Source organism: Nicotiana attenuata, unplaced genomic scaffold (genome assembly GCF_001879085.1).
Source record: "Nicotiana attenuata strain UT unplaced genomic scaffold, NIATTr2, whole genome shotgun sequence".
NCBI lineage: Eukaryota > Viridiplantae > Streptophyta > Magnoliopsida > Solanales > Solanaceae > Nicotiana > Nicotiana attenuata.
The window spans coordinates 143,060-164,333 of record NW_017672535.1 but is presented as its reverse complement, the minus strand read 5'-3'; the positions used below and the strand labels follow the sequence as shown (position 1 = coordinate 164,333).

Here is a 21,274-nt window from a genome sequence, read left to right as displayed (position 1 = left end):
ACTGATATCGTATGCCAATATTTTATAAAATAAAATAGCATTAAATTTATTCTAAAATTGATGTTCGATTTGAGATCGAGAACTACAAAGTTTAACTTTCAGGCTCCAAACTCCTTCATTTTTTTCTAAAATGAAGAATATATATATAACAGTGAGTCAATTTGAATTTTTGTTTTTGAAAGAGTCTAACGTAAACCAAAAATCTATCATCATTAAGAAGAAGCTTCACAATAATTTCCTACCACATTAAATATTACAGTATGTACTATTAGTTGACTAGGTCCTATACCAATAATTTTATAGAGTAGAACATTAAAAAGAAGCTTCATAAAAAAAACCCTGCACTATTTAATTACTTTCTATAAAATAATAGAATGAGAGGGACGTTTGTGTTTTTGCTTTGGAGCAATAATTCAACTGGGAAAGGTAGACTCTTTCTTTGTAGCTTCATCCACTTGTCTTTGAAGGAATTTCCTACATCCTTCTATTAAAGTTCAAAGAAAATCCAGTGCCAATAATTCCTTCTATAGCATTAACTCTTATTTCTTCTAACCTATAATCTTGTTGAAAATATTATCTATTGTTCTCTTACCACAATAACAATTTTTTCAGATACAGTTTTCTTACTCTTTTCAGAGACTTAACACTGAGTCCATGGCATCTTCTTCTTCTTCTTCTTCTAGATGGAGCTATGATGTTTTCCTAAGTTTTAGAGGTGAAGATACTCGAAAAACATTTACAAGTCACTTATACGAAGTCTTGAATGATAGGGGAATAAAAACCTTTCAAGACGATAAAAGGCTAGAGTACGGTGCAACCATTCCAGAAGAACTCTGTAAAGCTATAGAAGAGTCTCAATTTGCCATCGTCATTTTCTCAAAGAATTATGCAACATCGAGGTGGTGTTTGAATGAACTAGTGGAGATCATGGAATGCAAGACTCAATTTAGACAAACTGTTATACCGATATTCTATGATGTGGATCCATCACATGTTCGGAACCAAAAGGAGAGCTTTGCAAAAGCCTTTGAAGAACATGAAATAAAGTATAAGGATTATGTTGAGGGAATACAAAGATGGAGGATTGCTTTAAATGCAGCGGCCAATCTCAAAGGCTCATGTGATAATCATGAAAAGTGAGTTAAAAACATATAAGCTGAATACTTTGCATTTAAATGAGTAAACATAATCTAAAATATATTTTTCAAATTTTCTGAATAAGTAATGGTGTTAATTATATATGTTTCTATCAATTTAATTACAAACTCAATAACATTATTACGTAGATAAAATCTTAATTAGTTCTTCAAAGAGTTTGATTTATGTGCACACTCCTTGTATATATCACAATTTTCTTACTTTTTAGGACTGATGCAGATTGTATTCGGCAAATTGTTGACCAAATCTCATCCAAATTATGCAAGATTTCTTTATCTTATCTGCAAAACATTGTTGGAATAGATACTCATTTAGAGGAAATAGAATCCTTACTAGAGATAGGAATCAATGATGTTCGGATTATGGGAATTTGGGGTATGGGTGGAGTCGGTAAAACGACAATAGCAAGAGCTATGTTTGATACTCTCTTAGTAAGAAGGGATCGTTCCTATCAATTTGATGGTGCTTGTTTCCTTGAGGATATTAAAGAAAACAAAGGTAGAATACATTCTCTGCAAAATACCCTTCTCTCTAAACTGTTAAGGGAAAAAGCTGAGTACAATAATAAGGAGGAGGGAAAGCACCAAATGGCTAGTAGATTGTGTTCTAAGAAGGTCTTAATTGTGCTTGATGACATAGATGATAAAGATCATTATTTGGAGTATTTAGCAGGTGATCTTGATTGGTTTGGTAAGGGCAGTAGAGTTGTTGTAACAACTAGAAACAAGCATTTGATAGGGAAGAATGATGCAATATATGAAGTGACTGCACTACCTAATCATGAATCCATTCAATTGTTCTATCAACATGCTTTCAGAAAAGAAGATCCAGATGAGTGTTTTAAGGAGCTCTCATTGGAGGTAGTAAATTATGCTAAAGGCCTTCCTTTAGCCCTCAAAGTGTGGGGTTCTTTGTTGCATAACCTAGGCTTAACTGAATGGAAAAGTGCTATAGAGCACATGAAAATTAATTCTAATTCGAAAATTGTTGAAAAGCTCAAAATAAGTTATGATGGATTGGAGCCCATCCAGCAAAAGATGTTTCTAGATATAGCATGCTTCTTTCGAGGGAGATATAAAGGTTACGCCATGCAAATTCTTGAGAGTTGTCATTCTGGAGTTGAATACGGATTGCGTGTCTTAATTGACAAATCTCTTGTATCCATCTCCGAAAAAGGTGAGATTCAAATGCATGACTTTATAGAAGATATGGGTAAATATATTGTGAATTTTCAAAAAGATCCCGAAGAACGCAGCAGACTATGGCTCGTCGAGGATTTCGAAGAAGTGATGATCAACAATACAGTAAGTAGGCTAAACAATGAAATAATATTTAATTTCTAATGTTTATATTCCAAAGACACATATATAGGGCAGTCAATTCCAATTTTTTGTTCATCATGCTTCATACTCTTGATCTTCTTACCAGGGGACCGTGGCAATGGTAGCAATCTGGGTTTCTTCTTATTCTTGTACACTACGCTTTAGCAATGAGGCCATGAAAAATATGAAAAGGCTTAGGATATTTAACATAGAGAGGTCGTCGACCCGTGATGCCATTGAGTATTTGCCCAATAGTTTGCGTTGTTTTGTCTGGTCTTACTATCCTTGGGAGTCATTGCCAGAAAATTTTGAACCCAAAATGCTTGTTCACCTTGAACTCTGGAGCAGTTCACTACGTTATTTATGGATGAAAACAAAGATACAATAGTTGACTTCTATTTATTTTTCTCTCTAACTATCTTTGTCCTTTAATTTAGTGATAATGAACAAAGATTATCGCTTTTATCACGTATTATTTGAGGTATTTTCTATTTTTGCAACAATTATGATGCATGTCTTTAAACGAACAAAGGTTATTAATTCCATAAGCTCAAATAATTGTATTTCCATCTCAAAAAAATTAATTTTATAATATTTGGGGTTGTTCTTAATATTATTGTAAGAGCTTCATGTCTTTTTTCTCCAAATCATCCCATCATCATTTTAACTAAGAAGCTCAATTTAAAAGCTCCTTCAAATATTTCTCATAGTAAGATTAGATTCATAAGAATAAAACAAAAGGAATTTATTGTGTACACAGTGGGACGGAAGGAATGCTTATTAATAAAACAAAAGGAATTTATTGGGTACAACTATTTTTTCGAATGAGATATACGCTTTCATACATTGCTTCTGGATTTAATATTTGGGTTTCCCCATTTTATATTACACTTTTTTAAAGAGAGAAACATTTTTCTCTTTGCTACAATTTTTTTCAATCATGTCAAATTACAGTTAGCAAAACTTTTATTTATAATTTACTTTTATTCAGTTTCTTAACAAGTAATTTTCATAATAAAAAATAAATATCTAAATTTCCCACAAAAATAATGTGTTGGCCCTCATAATTCAAATGCTATCATTCATTTAATTAAGAATTCAAGAAAACAGAGGTTATTTGATACCCACAAATACAAATGAAAGGTTAAAACAGTTTCTTATTGGAATATTTTATCTCCAATATAGTTAAAACAGAGGTCATAGATAACCAAATATTTTATTATTGGAATCAGCAAAATAGGTTCTTTCTTTTTTTTCATTATGTCTGTGTTCTGAACAGCATTTGCCGTCTCTACGGAGGATAGATCTCAGCTTCTCCAAAAGCCTAATGCGAACACCAGATTTCACGGGGATGCCAAATTTGGAGTATTTGAATCTGAAGAATTGTAGTAATCTTGAAGAGGTTCACCATTCCTTGGGATGTTGCAGCAAACTCATTCGGTTAAATTTGATGTATTGTGAAAGCCTTAAGAGGTTTCCATGTGTTAACATGGAATCTCTTAAATATCTGAGTGTAGGAAATTGCTCTCGGTTAGAGAAATTTCCAGAAATCCTCGGAAGAATAAAGCCGGAGTTGGAGATTGGCATAAGGGAACTACCATCCTCTTATTTTCAATACAAATCTCATATTACCGAGCTAGATTTGAGTTATATGAAAAACCTTGTAGCTCTTCCAAGCAGCATATGTAGGTTGAAAAGTTTGGTTAGTCTGAATGTGTCGGGTTGCTTGAAACTTGAAAGCTTGCCAGAAGAGATGGGGGATTTGGACAACTTGGAGGAGCTTGATGCTAGCTATACTCTAATTTCACGACCTCCGTCTACCATCGTACGCTTGAACAAACTTAAAATCTTGAAGTTTGGAGTGAGAGATGGAGTGCACTTTGAGTTCCTTCCAGTATTGGCTGAAGGATTACGGTCATTGGTACATCTGAATCTCAGTGACTGCAATCTAATAGATGGAGGACTTCCGGAAGACATTGGATCTTTATCCTCTTTGAAAGAATTGTATCTCAATGGAAATAATTTTGAGCATTTGCCTCGAAGCATAGCCCAACTTGGTGATCTTCGAATCTTGCACTTAAGAGATTGCAAGAGGCTTACACAGCTGCCACAACTTCCACCAGAATTAAATGAATTGCATGTAGATTGTCATACGGCTATGAGAAGTATCCATGATTTAGTAACAAAGAGAAAGAAACTACAGTGCGTGATATTCGAGTCATTTGATTATGAGGATGATGCACACAATGATTTTATATATAATTTGTTTGCACATGCCCTGTTTCAGGATATCTCTTCCTTGAGGCATCACATCTCTGCTTCAGATTCCTTGTCCGAAAATGTGTTTACCATTGTGCATCCAAAGAAGAAGATACCGAGTTGGTTCCACCATCAGGGTTGGGATAGTAGTGTATCAGTCAATTTGCCTGAAAATTGGTATATACCTGATAAATTCTTGGGATTTTCTGTATGTTACAATGGCAGCTTAATTGACACCACAGCTCAATTGATTCCCGTATGTGATGACGGGATGTCGTGCATCATTCACAAACTTGACTTATCCAACCATTCAGAATGTGATACAGAATCATCCGGCAGTTCAAAAAGGGATACAGAATTCGCTATTCATTTTTTGTTGGTACCTCTTGCTGTCTTATGGGATACATCTGAGGCAAATGGAAAAACACCAAATGACTATGGGATTATTAGGCTATCTTTTACTGGAGAAATGAATAAGTATGGAGTTCGTTTGTTGTATAAAGAAGAACCTGAGGATGAGGCCTTGTCACAAATGAGGGAAAATAACTATGAACCAACAGAACATTCTACTGGGATAAGGAGGACCCGATATAAAAATAGTGTACACCATGACTCTGTGACCGATGAATCCAGTTGCTGCTGTCGCATACTCTAATAACATTAGAAACAAAGGTCACATTCTAATGGCAGTAACTTGCAAGTTTGGAAGCCATTTGCTCTATGAAGAGCACATGTTTCCTTTGTTTGTAGCGGAACAACTAGACTCTTGGCCTGAGAAAGAGATTCGCGAGAGAACTTACTTGGGTATGCAATAATCCATTCATTTTAAGTCTACATATATCTATATACTGGTCTTATTAGTAAAGGTGACGTGATACCTCTCTTAGACCAGAATAGTAGTCTTGTGAAATGAAATCACATCTTCGCCTTTGCTGACAGGTAAAAACCAATTTAGATGAATGTTCGCGAAGCAAGAAAGCTGTGCCAAAATGGATGGATGAAAGAAGCCTTGGAACTGTTCTTCCTTTGGGATGTAGAGCTCAACTAGTCTTGTATTCTCTCCATCAGAAACTGATGTTCACTTTTCACTTGCAAAATAATTTTCATCTTAAAAAAACCAGAAGTATGGTTCATAATAATTTTGTACATATTTGAATATTGCTTGTCGTAATGATCATGCTCTAACTTTAGCAATACACTTTTGCAGGGCCATTTTCATATCTGTACCAAGTTAAATGTGGAGGTTCAGTTTAGTATAGAGGGAGTAAAACATCTTCTTAAATATTGTTTTTTTCCTTCATAAACAGTCCTGAAAAGGAAAAATCTGTTTCATTTGGAACTTCAATAATCGCAGAAGTACCAGATGAATCATACTTTATATATCATGAAAAGAGTAGAAATCAGAAATTTCAAACAACACTTGCAACAAACATGCATGTTTCCTAGGAAAGCTTTCCAAAACTTCAAAAACCTTGCAACAAAGTACTATATGCTTTCTTTACTTGTATTTATGCTATTCTTTTCTGACAAAATCGATGTATATGTAGGTGTTGAGATACGTTGGATTCGTGGATGGTGTCAATGGAAAAGCGACTGTCGAGCTGTAAAGATACAGTAACGAACTCCCATTTGCACAACTCTCAGGATCGCATAGTAGTGTGTGGTCCGATGCACTAAGCTCCCGCTAGGCGTGGGGCCCGGAGAAGGGTGGAACCACAAGGGTCTATTGTACGCAGCCTTACCCTGCATTTCTGCAACATGCCGTTTCCACGACTCGAACCCGTGACCTCCTGATCACATGACAACAACTTTACCAGTTACGCCAAGGCTCCCCTTCAATTACCGCAAGCTAGTATTTTGCTTTTTTTTAGTACCAAGTTTTAGACTTTGTTGTATGATTTTCATGTGGAAAGATGTATTTGGTGCTAAGGTGCTAGTTCAATTGTTAACTGCATTTCTGATTACCAAGTTTCAGGCCTTTGTTACAGTCAACAGCCTCTACCAATATATGCCACACTGTAGTCTCTATGCTTTACATCGGTGTTGCCGTTAGAGCAACAACATGCATGGCTTGCTCTGTGGCTCGTCTCTTCTCTTCTTCTGTAGGATTTTTTTTGTAGCTTGCTTATTTGTAAATTGCAAACTCTGATATTGATTAAGTGGTATTTTGGTCAAGATGCAAATTTATATCTTGAAGGGATACTCCCTTGTTAGTGAAGCGTATTGGTGATGTATGTTGATGCATCTAACAACTTATTTGGATGATTGTTACTAGTTGTATTGTATCGTATTGTTATTTTAAATACATTGTTTGTTTTGATTGTTTCTTAAATTTTATTGTATCGTATTGTTAAATCCGTTGTTATGTAACGATAAAAAGTGTCACTTTATATAACGACCGATTTGGTGTGGTCGCATTGTTTTCTTATTTTTTATTTTTTTTATCTCTATCTTGCCCTTCCATATTATTAAATAATCCTATTTCTTTACCCTATTTTTATATATTAATTCTACCGCGTACCTTACTTTTTCTTTATAATATTGTAAGTGTATTCTCCATATTGTTAGTGTTTGATATCATGAAACGACGGAAAACAATGCAATCTATCCAGACATATCATACATCAAAATGATACCGTACAATACTAAGATACATTATGAAACCATGCGTAACAACCAAAGCGTACAAGGCAATATTTTTCTGGACTCTTTATGCGACTGTTTTAAGGGCTAATAATATCTATAGCAAAACCATAACAAGAGTTCATTTTGTGAAATGATGAAATAAAAATTTTACAACTTGACCACCCACCCACCCACCCCCCCCACACCAAAAAATGGCTAAAGGAAAAATGAAGTTGAGAAACGGAAAGAAGAGGAGGAAAATGGGCAGGAAGACTGCGAGTCTGGGTATAACAACTTTGCTCCAACAGTCGTATTGAGATTAGATTGTATTTATCCTGTATACACTTTGTATGTTAGTTAGATATAGTTGATTAGTTAGTTGGTTATTACAGCTGGCGGTAGTTAGTGGTCAAGTTGTCCAGCTGTCACTTTTGTGTACATATATAGCACTGTACATTTTTCCTCATTTCAGTTAAGCATCATTCTTCAATGAAGAAGTTACTCTTTGCTCTCCTATCCTCTCCTCCTTCAGAAGCTTCGAGATTCTGCTATGGCAGCTGGAGTTGAGCTTCATTGAGCTTGTCTTAGTTACAGTCTTCACATGGTATCAGAGCGAGGTTAATCCTCCTCAAATCGCGAGGTTAATCTTCCTCACATTCTCTTTTCTACTTAGAGATTTCCTTCTCTCTTTTGCTCTTCTGTTTCTGACCTAGTATGATCGATTTACCCTAAGCTCGATCAATTTCTCGTTTTTAATTGATTCAAAGCATAGAAATCTGAGGATTTTCATTCCAATTGTTCTTTGCCCTATCAAATTTTAATTAATTCAAAGTTATAATGGCAATCACTGACCAACAAGATGCGAATTCTGCTAATACGAGTGCCACGATACCTCCGAGTACTGGAATTGATCCAAGTGATCCCCTGTATTTGCATCCTTCTGACAATCCTGGAGCAATGCTGGTATCTGTTCCATTTGATGGGATAGGTTATAGATCCTGGAGGCGTGGTGTTCTTCGTGGATTGTCCGCAAAGAACAAATTAGGTTTTGTCAGTGGAGAATGCAAACAACCAAATCTGCAATCCCCAAATTATAGGCAGTGGGAACGATGTGATAACATGGTAACATCGTGGATTTTAAATTCTCTTTCCAAATAGATTGCGGATAGTGTGGAGTATGCAAGTGATGCTGTTGAATTGTGGAAGGAACTGGAGGATCGTTATGAACAAACCAATGGAGCTAGCTGTATCAAATTCAGAAGGAGATTAATGATCAACTTGCAGACATTCTTACCAAGGCCCTTACAGTCATCAAGCATTCTACTGGGTATTGAGATTAGATTGTATTTATCCTGTATACACTTTGTATGTTAGTTAGATATTGTTGATTAGTTGGTTATTATAGCTGGCAGTAGTTAGTGGTCAAGTTGCCCAGCTGTCACTTTTGTGTACATATATAGCACTGTACATTTTTCCTCATTTCAGTTAAGCATCATTCTTCAATGAAGAAGTTACTCTTTGCTCTCCTATCCTCTCCTCCTTCAGAAGCTTCGAGATTCTGCCATGGCAGCTGGAGTTGAGCTTCATTGAGCTTGTCTTAGTTACAGTCTTCACAAGTCGTAGAGATATACAATTTTCTTTCGGAAGAGAATTACAAGGTATTTTACTTAATTACTTGATTCTTCTATTGCCATTTTCCATAGAATTAAGTAGACATAGTATTTGGACTTTGGAGCAATAATTCTATTCAACTGGGCATATTATTTTCTTTGTTTCTTCATCGGCTTGTATTCAATAAAAAAAATATACCACTACAATTTATCCACAGTTTTTTTGTTTTGTTTTCATATCAACCAATAAACTGAATCCATGGCATCTTCTTCTTCTTTCGCGAGTAATTCACAGTACTATCCTCGATGGAAGTACAATGTTTTCCTAAGTTTTAGAGGTGAAGATACTCGCAAAACGTTTACAGGGCACTCATATGAAGGCTTGAGAAACAGGGGAATATTTACCTTTCAAGACAGACAAAAGGCTAGAGCATGGCGCATCCATCTCAGAAGAACTTTGTAAATTTATCGAAGAGTCTCAAGTTGCCGTCATCATTTTCTCAAAGAATTATGCTACATCGAGGTGGTGCTTGGATGAACTAGTGAAGATTATGGAATGCAAGACTCAATTTGGACAAACTGTCATACTGGTCGTCTATGATGTGGATCCATCACATGTTCGGAACCAAAGGGAGAGTTTTGCAGAAGCATTTTCCAAACATGAATCAAAGTTTAAGGATGATGTTGAGGGAATATTGCAGAATGTACAAAGATGGAGGAGTGTTTTAACTGAAGCGGCAAATCTCAAAGGCTGTGATATTCGTAACAAGTGAGTTAAAACACATTAGCTGGAACAGAGGGAATACTTTGCATTCAAAATTGGATGCTTCTATGAAGACTAGCTGCACATATTGAACTATAGAACAAAGAATCTATACCTCAAAAATGAGTCAAACAGAATCCTTAAAGAAATTTTTCATTGCGTGAATAATAAGGAGGACGGAACTGTTAAGGGAAAACACTAATTGCGTGAATAATAAGGAGGACGGAAAGCACCTGATGACTCGTAGACTTCATTCTAAGAAGGTTTTAGTTGTGCTTGATGACATAGATCACAGAGACCATTTGGAGTACCTAGCAGGGGATCTTGGTTGGTTTGGCAATGGCAGTAGAATTATTGCAACAACAAGAGACAAGCATTTGATTGGGAAGAAGGATGCATTATATGAAGTGACTACTGTAACAAACTGGATATTACACCCAAACCAACTAATTATATTAACTCACTAAACCGAATTACAATAACCAAATATTAATAGAACAATAGAAAACAACAACACTACAGGAAACAGAGAGTAGATGAGAAGAGAAATTACAACCTAAAGCTAAGAAGAAAGGGGAAGAGATACAAAGTCAGAAGAGGAGATGAGAGAACAGACTTGAGAGCAAGCTTCAACATATTTCCCATGCCCTGTATTCCCCCCGGATCCCAAATATAATGTCCTATCATTCTATTCGGTTGTTTAGTCATTGGGCCTCTCTCAATTCAGCTCCAGGCCCAATACTCCCAACTGGATCAGCTTTGTTGCACACTTCTGGCCCATAATCCCATACTGAGTCACGCGGGTTCACAACAATACCTCCCGCCTCAAAAAGAACCTTGCCCTCAAGGTTCGAGTAAAGCAGAAAATGCAACAATATTCGCTTGACCTTGTCAACAGCAAACAGTAAATACAAAGCAACGGTAGGATAGTTGGTTTTCTCTTCCCATAGTTCCGCCTGAAATCTAGGTAGTAGAAGCATAACAGTACAACAATTAGGATCACCATCTAGCCGCAATGAGATCAATCTAGCTAAGCATGAAGTTGCACTATGTATGTTGTCTTGGAGTAAAAACAATGTTATCCAATCAAAGGATCCCTCAAACTTCAAATCACTAGCCTGCATGAGTTGCTGTACTTTTGCTTTTGAAAGTTTTGAAGCAAGCCGAGCCAATCCAGATTTTATTCTTTCATAAGTGATTGTTCCACTATTGTATGTATCCATGCTCACGAACACATATTTTAGATACTTGATTTCTTCTTCTGAAAAATCTGCTGCAATGACCTTTATTGCTGGTTTCATGAGATTGCATATTGCCCTGAACTGCTTCAGTTTGGACAGAACTACATGGTCTTTTGGCTTGTCTGATGCTTCCTCCCATTGAACCCATGGTTGTTCAATAACTTTTGCTGAATTACTTCTTTGGTAGCATTGTTGGAACTAGGCCTGTTGCATTATTTGTTATGGATGTCCATGGACTAAGGAGAAAGTCATTTACTCCATAGATGAAGATATGAAATCTAAAATTAGTCGCTTGCATAGCATATTCATCCTTGCTAACCGGCAAGGAACTCTCTAGCTTAAGCTCTTTATGCATAACAACCATGAAATGGCCATTGTGGACTACATTTGGAAGTTGTCTAAAACTATCAGCAGGATCTTTCTCTAACGAACATCCTCGGGTGATGGTTGCATCAAACAACTTCCCTCCAGCACACAGTACCATCAGAAGGTGCATATAACACTTGTCCTTATAAAATGATGTACGTAAAGTAGTCGAGCGATTCAATACTATGCAACTCAGAAATAAACACTGAAAATTCTGTCGCAAGGACTGCTTAATGATTAACACGAACTCTTCCAACCAATCTGGGTTTGCGGACTCAACCAACAAGATATCATCAAGAACATATGTCTCATTATCAGGGACCTCATTAGCCAATATGAACTTTTTATCATGTGGCAGAACAGACACACGACTAAGAAAAAGAATCACACATGACTCCTTATGTGAAATTGAGCTTAGCAGAAGACTATTTGCAACCCTTTGAGGAATGTTGTCAAATACTAAGACTACGTTGGTTCGTGATTTTTCCTCCTCTGCAATAGTAGTTTCACTTTGGGTTTCCACATTCCAATTGAAACAAAAGGAAACCACTCAGGAATTAAAATTACTGAGTGAACTTTCTAACAACTCAGTAGCTATCTCGAAATTGTCCACAAAGCTAAATACACCAGAACGTAGTGTAATGGGCAAGTACCGTGTTTTATCCAAATGTACATTCAAGTGCTCAAATAAGATGCGTGGAGGAACAAACTCATCGGGATCAAATATATATGCTCATGAATCAATCTGATTCCATCCAAAATCAAGAGGACAGTTCTGTCCCCGAGTGATTCGACCACTTCATTGTCAACCAAAGGTTGACCCGCATGGTACGAAAAATTATCAAACGCTTGACTCACAGCAGTTCTAGAGTGCTTGTCATCTTCATATGTAACTATGCTACCTTTTCCATTGCTAATGATAAAACAAAGTCTATAGCCAGGGATAATGAGATGGGTATTTCCGCAATCTTCACTCTCCGACTCTAGCTCTTTGCTGAGAACAGGACAAATAATCTCAAAGTCATCTGCCATAGGTGAAAAGTTTTCCCAGCTCCTTGAGAAAAATTATCAAACACCTCGCCTTCGCGTGTTGTTGAGGATCCCTTAATTGGATTGATACTTGCCGAAACTAGATCTTTAGACACGTGTAGATTGCATAAGAGAAGCACTAACCTCATCTCTGTGAGAGCTTTCATCAAACTTCTGGATATCCTCCGAGTTTCCATTGTTTGAATCAGATTCCATTGCATCAGTAAGGACGTTAACATCTGATCTCTCTGTAACAAACAACTTAGAACAACATACCATGTGACATATTGTCGAACATCTGGGCTTCAATTTCAGTTGAATAATCCTTGATTGTAGCCATGTGACCTTCCGCTGATTCGAGATGCTGCTTACGAAAATGAATTCGCACCCTTGCAACAAAGTGATCTCAATCTGTCAATTGCTTGTTCCGGAGAAGCCATTGGAACCACTCTAATGCCTCACCTTCTAGGTAAATAGACGCGCGTAATAATTTGTTGTTTTCTGATGTACCGTAGAATTCAAAGTAACGTTCAGCTTGAGAAATCCATAACTCTGGATCCTCGCCACTGAATCATTGGAATCTTACTAGAGTAGACTTACTCGTTGCAAGGTTTTCAACCAACATATGTAACAATGAACGAATTTCAGCGATCTCCTTCGACCACGGATCCTTCACGACCTTAATTGAATCATCGATAGTTCGAAATAATTGGTCCTCCATTGAAGACCTCTGGATGAAAGCACCAATGTAACAAACTGGATATTACACCCAAACCAACTGATTATATTAACTCACTAAACTGAATTACAATAACCAAATATTAATAGAACAATAGAAAACAACAACACTACAGGAAACAGAGAGTAGATAAGAAGAGAAATTGCAACCTAAAGCTAAGAAGAAAGGGGAAGAGAAACAAAGTCAGAAGAGGAGATGAGAGAACAGACTTGAGAGCAAGCTTCAACATAATTCCCATGCCCTGTATTCCCCCCCGGATCCCAAATATAATATCCTAGCATTCTATTCGGTTGTTTAGTCATTGGGCCTCAATTCAGCTCCAGGCCCAATACTCCGAACTGGATCAGCTTTGTTGCACACTTCTAGCCCATAATCCCATACTCAGTTACGCGGGTTCACAACAACTACACTAGCTGACCATGAAGCTATTCGATTGTTCAATCGATACGCTTTTAAGGAAGATGTTCCGGATGAGTTTTTTGAGAAGCTAACGCTGGAGGTAGTAAGTCATGCTAAAGGCCTTCCTTTAACACTGGAAGTGTGGGGTTCTTTCTTTCATACGAGGAATATAACTGAGTGGAGAAGTGTTATACTGCAAATGAAAAAAACACTCTAATTCAGAAATTATTGACAAGCTCAAAATTAGTTATGATGGATTAGAGCCCGTGGAACAGACGATATTTTTAGATATAGCATGCTTCTTACGAGGGAGAGAAAAGGATGAGATCATACAGATTCTTGGGAGCTGTGATTTTGGAGCTGATATCGGATTGTGTGTCCTAATTGAGAAATCTCTTGTGTTCATCTTCGAAAAAGATACGATTGAAATGCATGACTTAATACAAGATATAGGTAAATATGTAGTAAACATGCAAAAGGATCCGGGAGAACGTAGCAGACTATGGCTCGCTGAAGATTTCGAAGAAGTGATGATCAACAATACGGTAAGTAAGCTAAACACTGCAGTAATATTCAATTTCTATTTTTCATATTTCAAAGCCATAAAGGGTCAGTCAGTTTCAATTATATGTTATTCTTGCTTCATATTCTCGCACGTAAGTCATTTTAATTGTTTGTTTTAGTAAGAGAGAAAAAAGTAACATTAACTGCCTGATGTTGCCTAAGTCGTCAAGTAGGCACTTTAATTAGCGTTGCCTAATCCATTATACTGATGTTATTAAGCCATGAATTAGTCTAGTAGCCACTTAATCTGTTTAATCCATCATTCTTCTTATTACTTGAAATTTGTGTGACATTTTATACATAATAACTCAATAGGGATTCTTGTTACCATTGATTATTTTTAATGTTAAAAAACTACTACAATTTATTGGTATTGCGTGAAAATTTTGCTTGACTCTAAAGAAGGTCTTAGAAAATATTTTATTACAAACAAAGTAGAATTAAGAATTAATTATACAAAGTATTTCTCTTAAGCAACATGTTCCTTGAAAAGACCTAGCTAATACTGTACCTTAAAAAATTTTAATGGTGCTTTTCAAGAACTTAAAGTGCAATAATAAATACAAAACGTGATGAATTTCGCCACTCTGTGTAGTCATATTCTATGTTGTGCGGACTTTTTAAAATAATGTCGTACCAATGTCGGATCCTCAAATAATACACTACTTTTGGAGGATCTAACACGCACCCAGCAATAATTTTAGAGAGTCCGAGCAACATAGATCATATTGGCAGTGAGGGCATGAAAAATATGAAAAGGCTTAGGATATTATATATACGTGATGGGTCACAGAGGATCCGGGCTGGCTCCATTTGCCATATTGGCTCCATTGAGTATTTGCCCAACAGCTTGCGTTGGTTTGTCTGGTTTTGCTATCCTTGGGACTTGGGAGTCATTGCCATCTACATTTGAACCCAAAAAGCTCATTCATCTTAAACTCCAGTCCAGTTCACTGCGTCATTCATGGACGGAAATAACGGTATAATAGCTGAATTCTACTTTACTTTTATTTTTCTGTCTAACTATTTTTATCCTTTATTAATGAGCAGATATCATTGCTTTCACCTGTTTTATGTTTGTCCTAGAATTATGATGCACGTCTTTAAATGAAAAAAGCTTATTAATTTCATAAACTGGAGCAATGGTAAAGTTGTATCTGTGTGACCTATCGGTCACTGGTTCGAACCGTGGAATCAGCCATTGATGCTTACATCAGGTGCCTACATCACACCCCAGGGTGCGGCCCTTCCCCGGACCCTGCGTGAATGCGGGATGCTTCGTGATCCGGGCTACCCTTTAATTCCATAAACTCAAATTATTATATTACTCTGGCATCTTTATGTCCTTTTTTTCCAAATCTTCTCATCACCATTTTAACTAAAAAGCTCAATAAACTCATTCAAACATTTTCTGAACAGCATTTGCCGTCTCTAAGAAAGCTAATTCTCAGCGGCTCTTGAAGCCTGATGCGAACACCAGATTTCACGGGGATGCCAACTTCGGAGTATTTGGTTATGAGTTTTTGCAGTAATTTTGAAGAGCTTCACTACTCCCTGGGATGTTGCAGAAAACTCGTCGAGTTAAATTTGACTTGGTATGAACGCCTTAAGAGGTTTCCATGTGTTAACGTGGAATCTCTTGAACATCTGGAACTGCATGGTTGCTCTAGTTTACAGAAATTTCCAGAAATAAAAAACCTATCATCTATTCAGTACCAAACTCATATTACCAATCTAGACTTGAGCTTTTTAAAAAACCTTGTAACTCTTCCAAGCAGCATCTGTAGGTTGAAAATTTTGGTTAGTCTAGATGTGTCGTTTTGCTACAGACTTGAAAGCTTGCCAGAAGAGATAGGAGATTTAGAAAACTTGGAGAAACTTGATGCTAGCAGCACCCTAATATCACGGCCTCCCACTTCCATCGTCAGCTTGAACAAACTTAACTCGTTGACTTTTGCAAAACGAGAATCAGGTAATGGTCAAGTTGCAGTTTACTTTGTGTTCCCTCCCGTGGCTGAAGGGTTTCAGTCATTAAAATTTATGAATCTCAGTTACTGCAATCTAATAGATGGAGGACTTCCAGAAGACATTGGCTGCTTATATTCTTTGAAAGGGTTGTATCTCAGGGGAAATTATTTTGAGCATTTGCCTCAAAGCATGGCTCAACTCGGTGCTCTTCGATCCTTGGACTCAGGGGCGGATTTAGGGGGGCGGAAGGGATAAGGCAAAATCTGTTTTTTACGTCTATATATTAAGTGTTGAACCCCCTTAACACAACATAAAAGTGTAGCTTAGTGGTCAAGGGGGTTCAAAATTTTCCTAAGGTTGTAGGTTCAATTCCCACTAGCTACAATTTTTTTTTAACCCCCTTCGTGGAGATCCTGCCTATCCTGCCTCCGCCACAATTTTTAAAAAGCTCACTGAATTAAATTTGACTGATTGTGAACGCCTTAAGAGGGTTCCAACTCTGTGGATCCATTCCCTTAAATGTCTGCAGCTACAGAAATGCTCTAGTTTAGAATATTTTCCTGATATCCTCGGAAGCATGAAATTGGAGTTAGAGATTCACATGCTAGACAGTGTGATAAGGGATCTTAATTCTTTCTATAATTCGTTTCAACTTACCTTGTATCAGATTGGTTCCGCATTCAGGGAATTGATAGTAGAGTACCAGTCAATTTGCTTGAAAATTGGTATGTACGCGATAACTTCTTGGGATTTGCTGTATGTTACTCTGTCTGCTTAATTCACACCACAGCTCACTTGATTCCCTTTTGTAACGATGAGATGTCGTGGATGACCCTGGAACTAGATTTTTCGACCATTCAGAATGTGATGAAGAATCTACTATTCATTTTTTCTTCGTACCTCTTGCTTGTTTATATGGGATCCATCTAAGGCAAATGGAGAAACACCAAATGACTATGGTCTTATTACATTATCTTTTTCTGGAGCGATGAAGGAGTTCGGATTTCTTTTGTTGTATAAAGATGAACCTGAGATTGAGGCCTTGTTACAAATGAGGGAAAATAATGATGAGTCAACAGAACATTGCACTGGGATAAGGAGGAGTAGACATGACAATGGTTTACACCATGGCTCCGCGACCAATGAAGCTAGTTGCTCCTCTGGTAAGAAACAAAGGTCACATTCTAATATTCATGGCAGCTCTGTCATTGAGAATTTGCAGCAACAAGTAGAGTCGCCAGTCTCTTCAGAAATTTTGAGGCTTAATCGTTCATTCCCAGAAATTATTCCTAGTTGGCGGTGAAATTGTGTCCTCGCTTTTTATGTAATTCTCTCCTTCTATTAGTTACAGTCTTCTTCCAAACCAATAAACTTTTTATTTCTCATTCTTTCTTACTTTTTCCTTTTTCGTTTTCTTTCCCCTATTACAGGAGCTCATCAATGGGTGATCTACATATCAACAAGGAGTTTTGTCTATTGTTTCTCCACCTTGTCTCCGTTTGTGCTGACCCATGCTTTACCATGGTGAGTTAAGGATGTGAACAAGTATTAATTTTCTGTACTCAAATCAGATTCTTGAATGTTAGCTTAAAGTCACTAGTACACTCCAAAATGAAAAGATAATTCTACAAACTAAAGGTGATAATAATGCTCGATTGTGCTGCATTAGTTACAGACTTCGTTTTCCTCCATGAAGTAAAATTTTGGTGAGTTTTTCAGGAGAATGCATCTGCTGAGGAGTTTATGCGGCATTTGCCACTATTTAAACAACAGTTGGCTAAGCAGACTGAAGCTGTTAACGAAGTGAGAACTCTGGATTTAATTTAAAGAATAAACTTAAACGTTACAGATACTTACTATTGTGATGGCCATCTTATCCGAAAGAACCTACTCTCGTATACTCTCCGTTAGAAACTGATGGTCACCTTCACTTGCAAAATAATTTTCATTTTGGAAGAACCAGAAGTTTCTTACACATTACATAACTTTAAGACGACTCAATTTAACGCTTCTGCATCCAAATATTTTCTTGTCAAAAGGTAATAATGATCATGTTCTAACTGTAGCAACACGCTTTTGCAAGGGCATTTTCATATTTATACCAAGTTAAACATGGAGGTTCAATTCAGGATAGAGGGAGTAAAACAACATTTTATAGAATAAACAACTGTAGAAAAGAAAACCATTAAATATATGTATTTTTCTCATTAGCAGTTCCTGCATAGGGAAATTGCTCTTTATTTTAGAATTTTAATAGCAGAAGTACCAGATAAGTCATAGTATGTAGTGCCGTGCTTCATCATTGACTACTGATTTGATCCAATCTTTGAGGGAGAAATTGAGATGAGAGAGGGAAAGAAGTCACAAGAATTATCTTTGTGTGATTCAATCTAGTTCAGTTGCAGCCATTGTATGACATAATATTTTCTTGTCACAAGGTTGACTAGGTCACAAGCATGTATTAGATGTTTTGTTTTCTTGTATTTGTGCTATTTTACCTTCCTTTTCCATCTAGCGGTTGAAAAGAAAAGTGATTCTAGGTACACGGTTGTTAGGCGGCGTATCTACGGAAGTAGCAGGGAACTTGACCATCAAGTTTGGAAAAAGCTGGCCAAGCCTGTGTCACTTTCTTACGTCAGGAGAAAGGGCGATCAAAGAAGTATGGGGCTGATATGCGAAGGATCAAATCATAGAGATAGAGGATCTTAAGACGCGGAAGAAAAGGAACCTCGGCAACCTAGAGAACGCGGAGTCCGCGCCCGTGCCGAAAGTGAAGAAGCTTTCCTCTCCTTTCAGTCGAGCATGCCCGCCCTTTAGCACTTCCCTTCCCAAAGTAGGAGTAGGAGAAAGGAAAGCGCACTCGATTATTTACCATGCCGTGTCGTAAGACAAAAAGTCACCCGCAGGAGCTTAAAACCAATATCTTGGTGAAAGGCCTCTACTCTACGAACCAAGTCTTTCTGACGAGACGCCAGCTTTCTTTCTTGATCCCTCAGTAGCATTTCCTTTCACTGAGGAATGGGCGGATGCTTCCCCAGAAAGAATGGATTCAGGTGCTCCTTCTGACAAAATTGAAGTATATGAAGGTCTTGAGATACGTGGGGTCGTGGATGTTGTCAATAGAAAAGGAGCCGTCGAGCTGTGGAGATACAGTAAGGAACACCCTTTTGCACAACTCTCAGGATAGGATAACATAATTGCATTCACAATTGAAAGATATGCGAAGCAACCTCTAGTAGTGTGTGGTTTCGGGTCCTGGGGCTGAAGTGACAGCCCGTGGAGTATTCTGTGACATGTTGCTACTTGAGTCATGTCTTGATGCTTCATCATAATTCATTTACTGAAAGCTAGTTTTCTGCTTTTCTGAGTACCAGGTTTCAGATTTTGTCTTTGTTGTACTGATTTCCATGTGGAAAGACGTATTTGGTGTCAAGGTTGTAGTTCAATTATTAACTGTATCCGTTTCCCTAATCGTGTCTTTCTGCAGACGTATACTCTACAGCACTTAAAAATTTCACTGTGGTAATAGATGAAGATGCAGCACAACATGAGACAGTGGAGGAAGCTGGAGCGCGAGGTGAAGTTGAGTTTAGTACTCCCTCATGATCTCTTTCTCATCTTTTATACTACTACATCCGGTTCATTTTATATGATAATGTTTGACTAAACATGGAGTCTTTAGAAAGATAGAAGAGTTTTGTCACGTACCAAAAGTTCCCTGTTAGACCTTATGGTTTTAAAATTGACATTTTTATGCCTATAAGAGCATGTCATTGTGGCATATAAAATGGATCAGTAGGGTATGCAATAATTCATTGTTTCTAAATTTCGTTATGAAATGAATTCACATCTTCGTCTTTGACAAGTAGCTTCCACAAACCAATTGCAGATGAATGTGCGTGAAGCAAGAAAACTTTGCCAAATCGGGTTGGAAGAAAGAAGCCTTGGAACTATTAATAAGTCGCCTAACATCACAAAGTAAACGGACCAAAGTGGAACTATTAGTTTGTGAATGGGAATTTAATCACTGAAAATTAGGGGTGTCAATGGTTCGGACCAGGGAATTGCATTAAAGGCCAGCCTTGTAGTGGATCAAACCAGAATACGAAGACAAGGTATTAAGTTCGAGAATCGAGGTGCCTGTCGAGATCGAGGCCAGCAGCGATCGAGACCAAATATGGCAGACTTCGAGCAAAGTGCAATAACGGAAAATCAAGATATCCGTGACTGGTCAAGGATCACGACGAAAATCCCGGAACAGATCAAATCAAGGGCGATTGTTTAGGCTAATCATGGGATTTACTTCCATAATTAGAATTGTACCATAGATAGGATTCCTCTACTATATAAAGAGGGTTCCAATCATTTTGTAGAGACCTTACATTCACGCATATCAAACCAATACAACAATTCCTTTCTAGCTTAATTCATGTTCATTAGTTTGTTTTTCTCTTGGTTATTTGGTACTGATCAGTTCGAGGTCATTCAAGCTCGAAGGCTAAATTACGTTCAACATTGGTTTGCGTTATCTTATTATCAATCTCTACTACTAATCCTTACATTTGTCAATTGGTATTAGGTGAAATCATATGTCCTTAAAATCACATTAGAAGTTTAATTGCTATCCAATTTTAAGGGCAAACATATGTATAACCAAAATTAGACTTTTCGAAACCGTCCCAATCATGTCGGTTTCTCTTCGGTATCAGTGCAGTTCAGTTAATTTCCGGTATTTTTTTAATTATCATGTAAAATTCACCAGTAGAAGTAGAATGCAATAACATACGTTCTTTTATAGGACTTAGCAAAACTCTCTAGACATTTTACTATTTAAAGGGTGATGAATTAAAAAAATAAATAAAAGATGGCTAGAGTATCGATCCATCAACTACACAACGTAAAAGAAACCAAACAAAGGCAAAGAAAATATAAATCACACGAGTGGAAAGATATTAACCAAGTTGGGACTCAAAAATAAATTCTATAAAAGATTAAATATTCAAAAAGATAAATCTAAATTATGTGAAAGGAAACATATTGAATACATTGTTGTTTGCTACTCATTATCGCTACAATACTTTGTGTCTTGCTAATTGAGATACTTAAAATAACTTAGTTTAAGTAGATGTAGCATAATAGGTTTTAGGAATTAGTATTTTGAGTTTAACTTGTTGGCTTGTAATAGTTTTCATAATTCCAAGGTCCAAAGAAAAATTTAATGCATTATTATT

At 37.0% G+C, this 21,274-nt stretch overlaps 1 protein-coding gene and 1 pseudogene across 6 annotated transcripts; both read left to right on the top strand.

The window, feature by feature from the left end:
* The first annotated feature begins 423 nt into the window (after positions 1-423).
* Positions 424-6,703, top strand: LOC109213579 (TMV resistance protein N-like). 6 transcript variants are annotated; one of them, XR_002066029.1, is made up of 6 exons: positions 424-1,136; positions 1,367-2,462; positions 3,760-5,543; positions 5,679-5,862; positions 5,947-5,982; positions 6,287-6,703. XR_002066029.1 is itself a non-coding variant. In XM_019377395.1 (3 exons), the coding sequence occupies exons 1-3, from the start codon at positions 655-657 to the stop codon at positions 5,392-5,394; spliced, it is 3,213 nt and encodes a 1,070-aa protein (XP_019232940.1). In that variant the 5' UTR covers positions 424-654; the 3' UTR covers positions 5,395-5,546. The 6 variants fall into 6 exon arrangements, 1 of the variants encoding a protein (XP_019232940.1); XR_002066028.1 differs by having other exon boundaries at positions 5,947-6,003; XR_002066031.1 differs by having other exon boundaries at positions 1,378-2,462; positions 5,947-6,703.
* A 2,530-nt stretch (positions 6,704-9,233) lies between these two features.
* On the top strand, positions 9,234-17,350 carry LOC109213577 (annotated as a pseudogene).
* Positions 17,351-21,274: the final 3,924 nt, after the last annotated feature.

What these genes read in the sequence shown, in the direction of transcription:
- LOC109213579 (XM_019377395.1), top strand. Translation starts at nt 655, where the DNA reads ATGGCATCTTCTTCTTCTTCTTCTTCTAGATGGAGCTATGATGTTTTC. An exon ending in TCATGTGATAATCATGAAAA is followed by an intron (nt 1,137 to 1,366) that starts GTGAGTTAAAAA and finishes CTTACTTTTTAG; the next exon opens with GACTGATGCAGATTGTATTC. An exon ending in AAGTGATGATCAACAATACA is followed by an intron (nt 2,463 to 3,759) that starts GTAAGTAGGCTA and finishes TGTTCTGAACAG; the next exon opens with CATTTGCCGTCTCTACGGAG.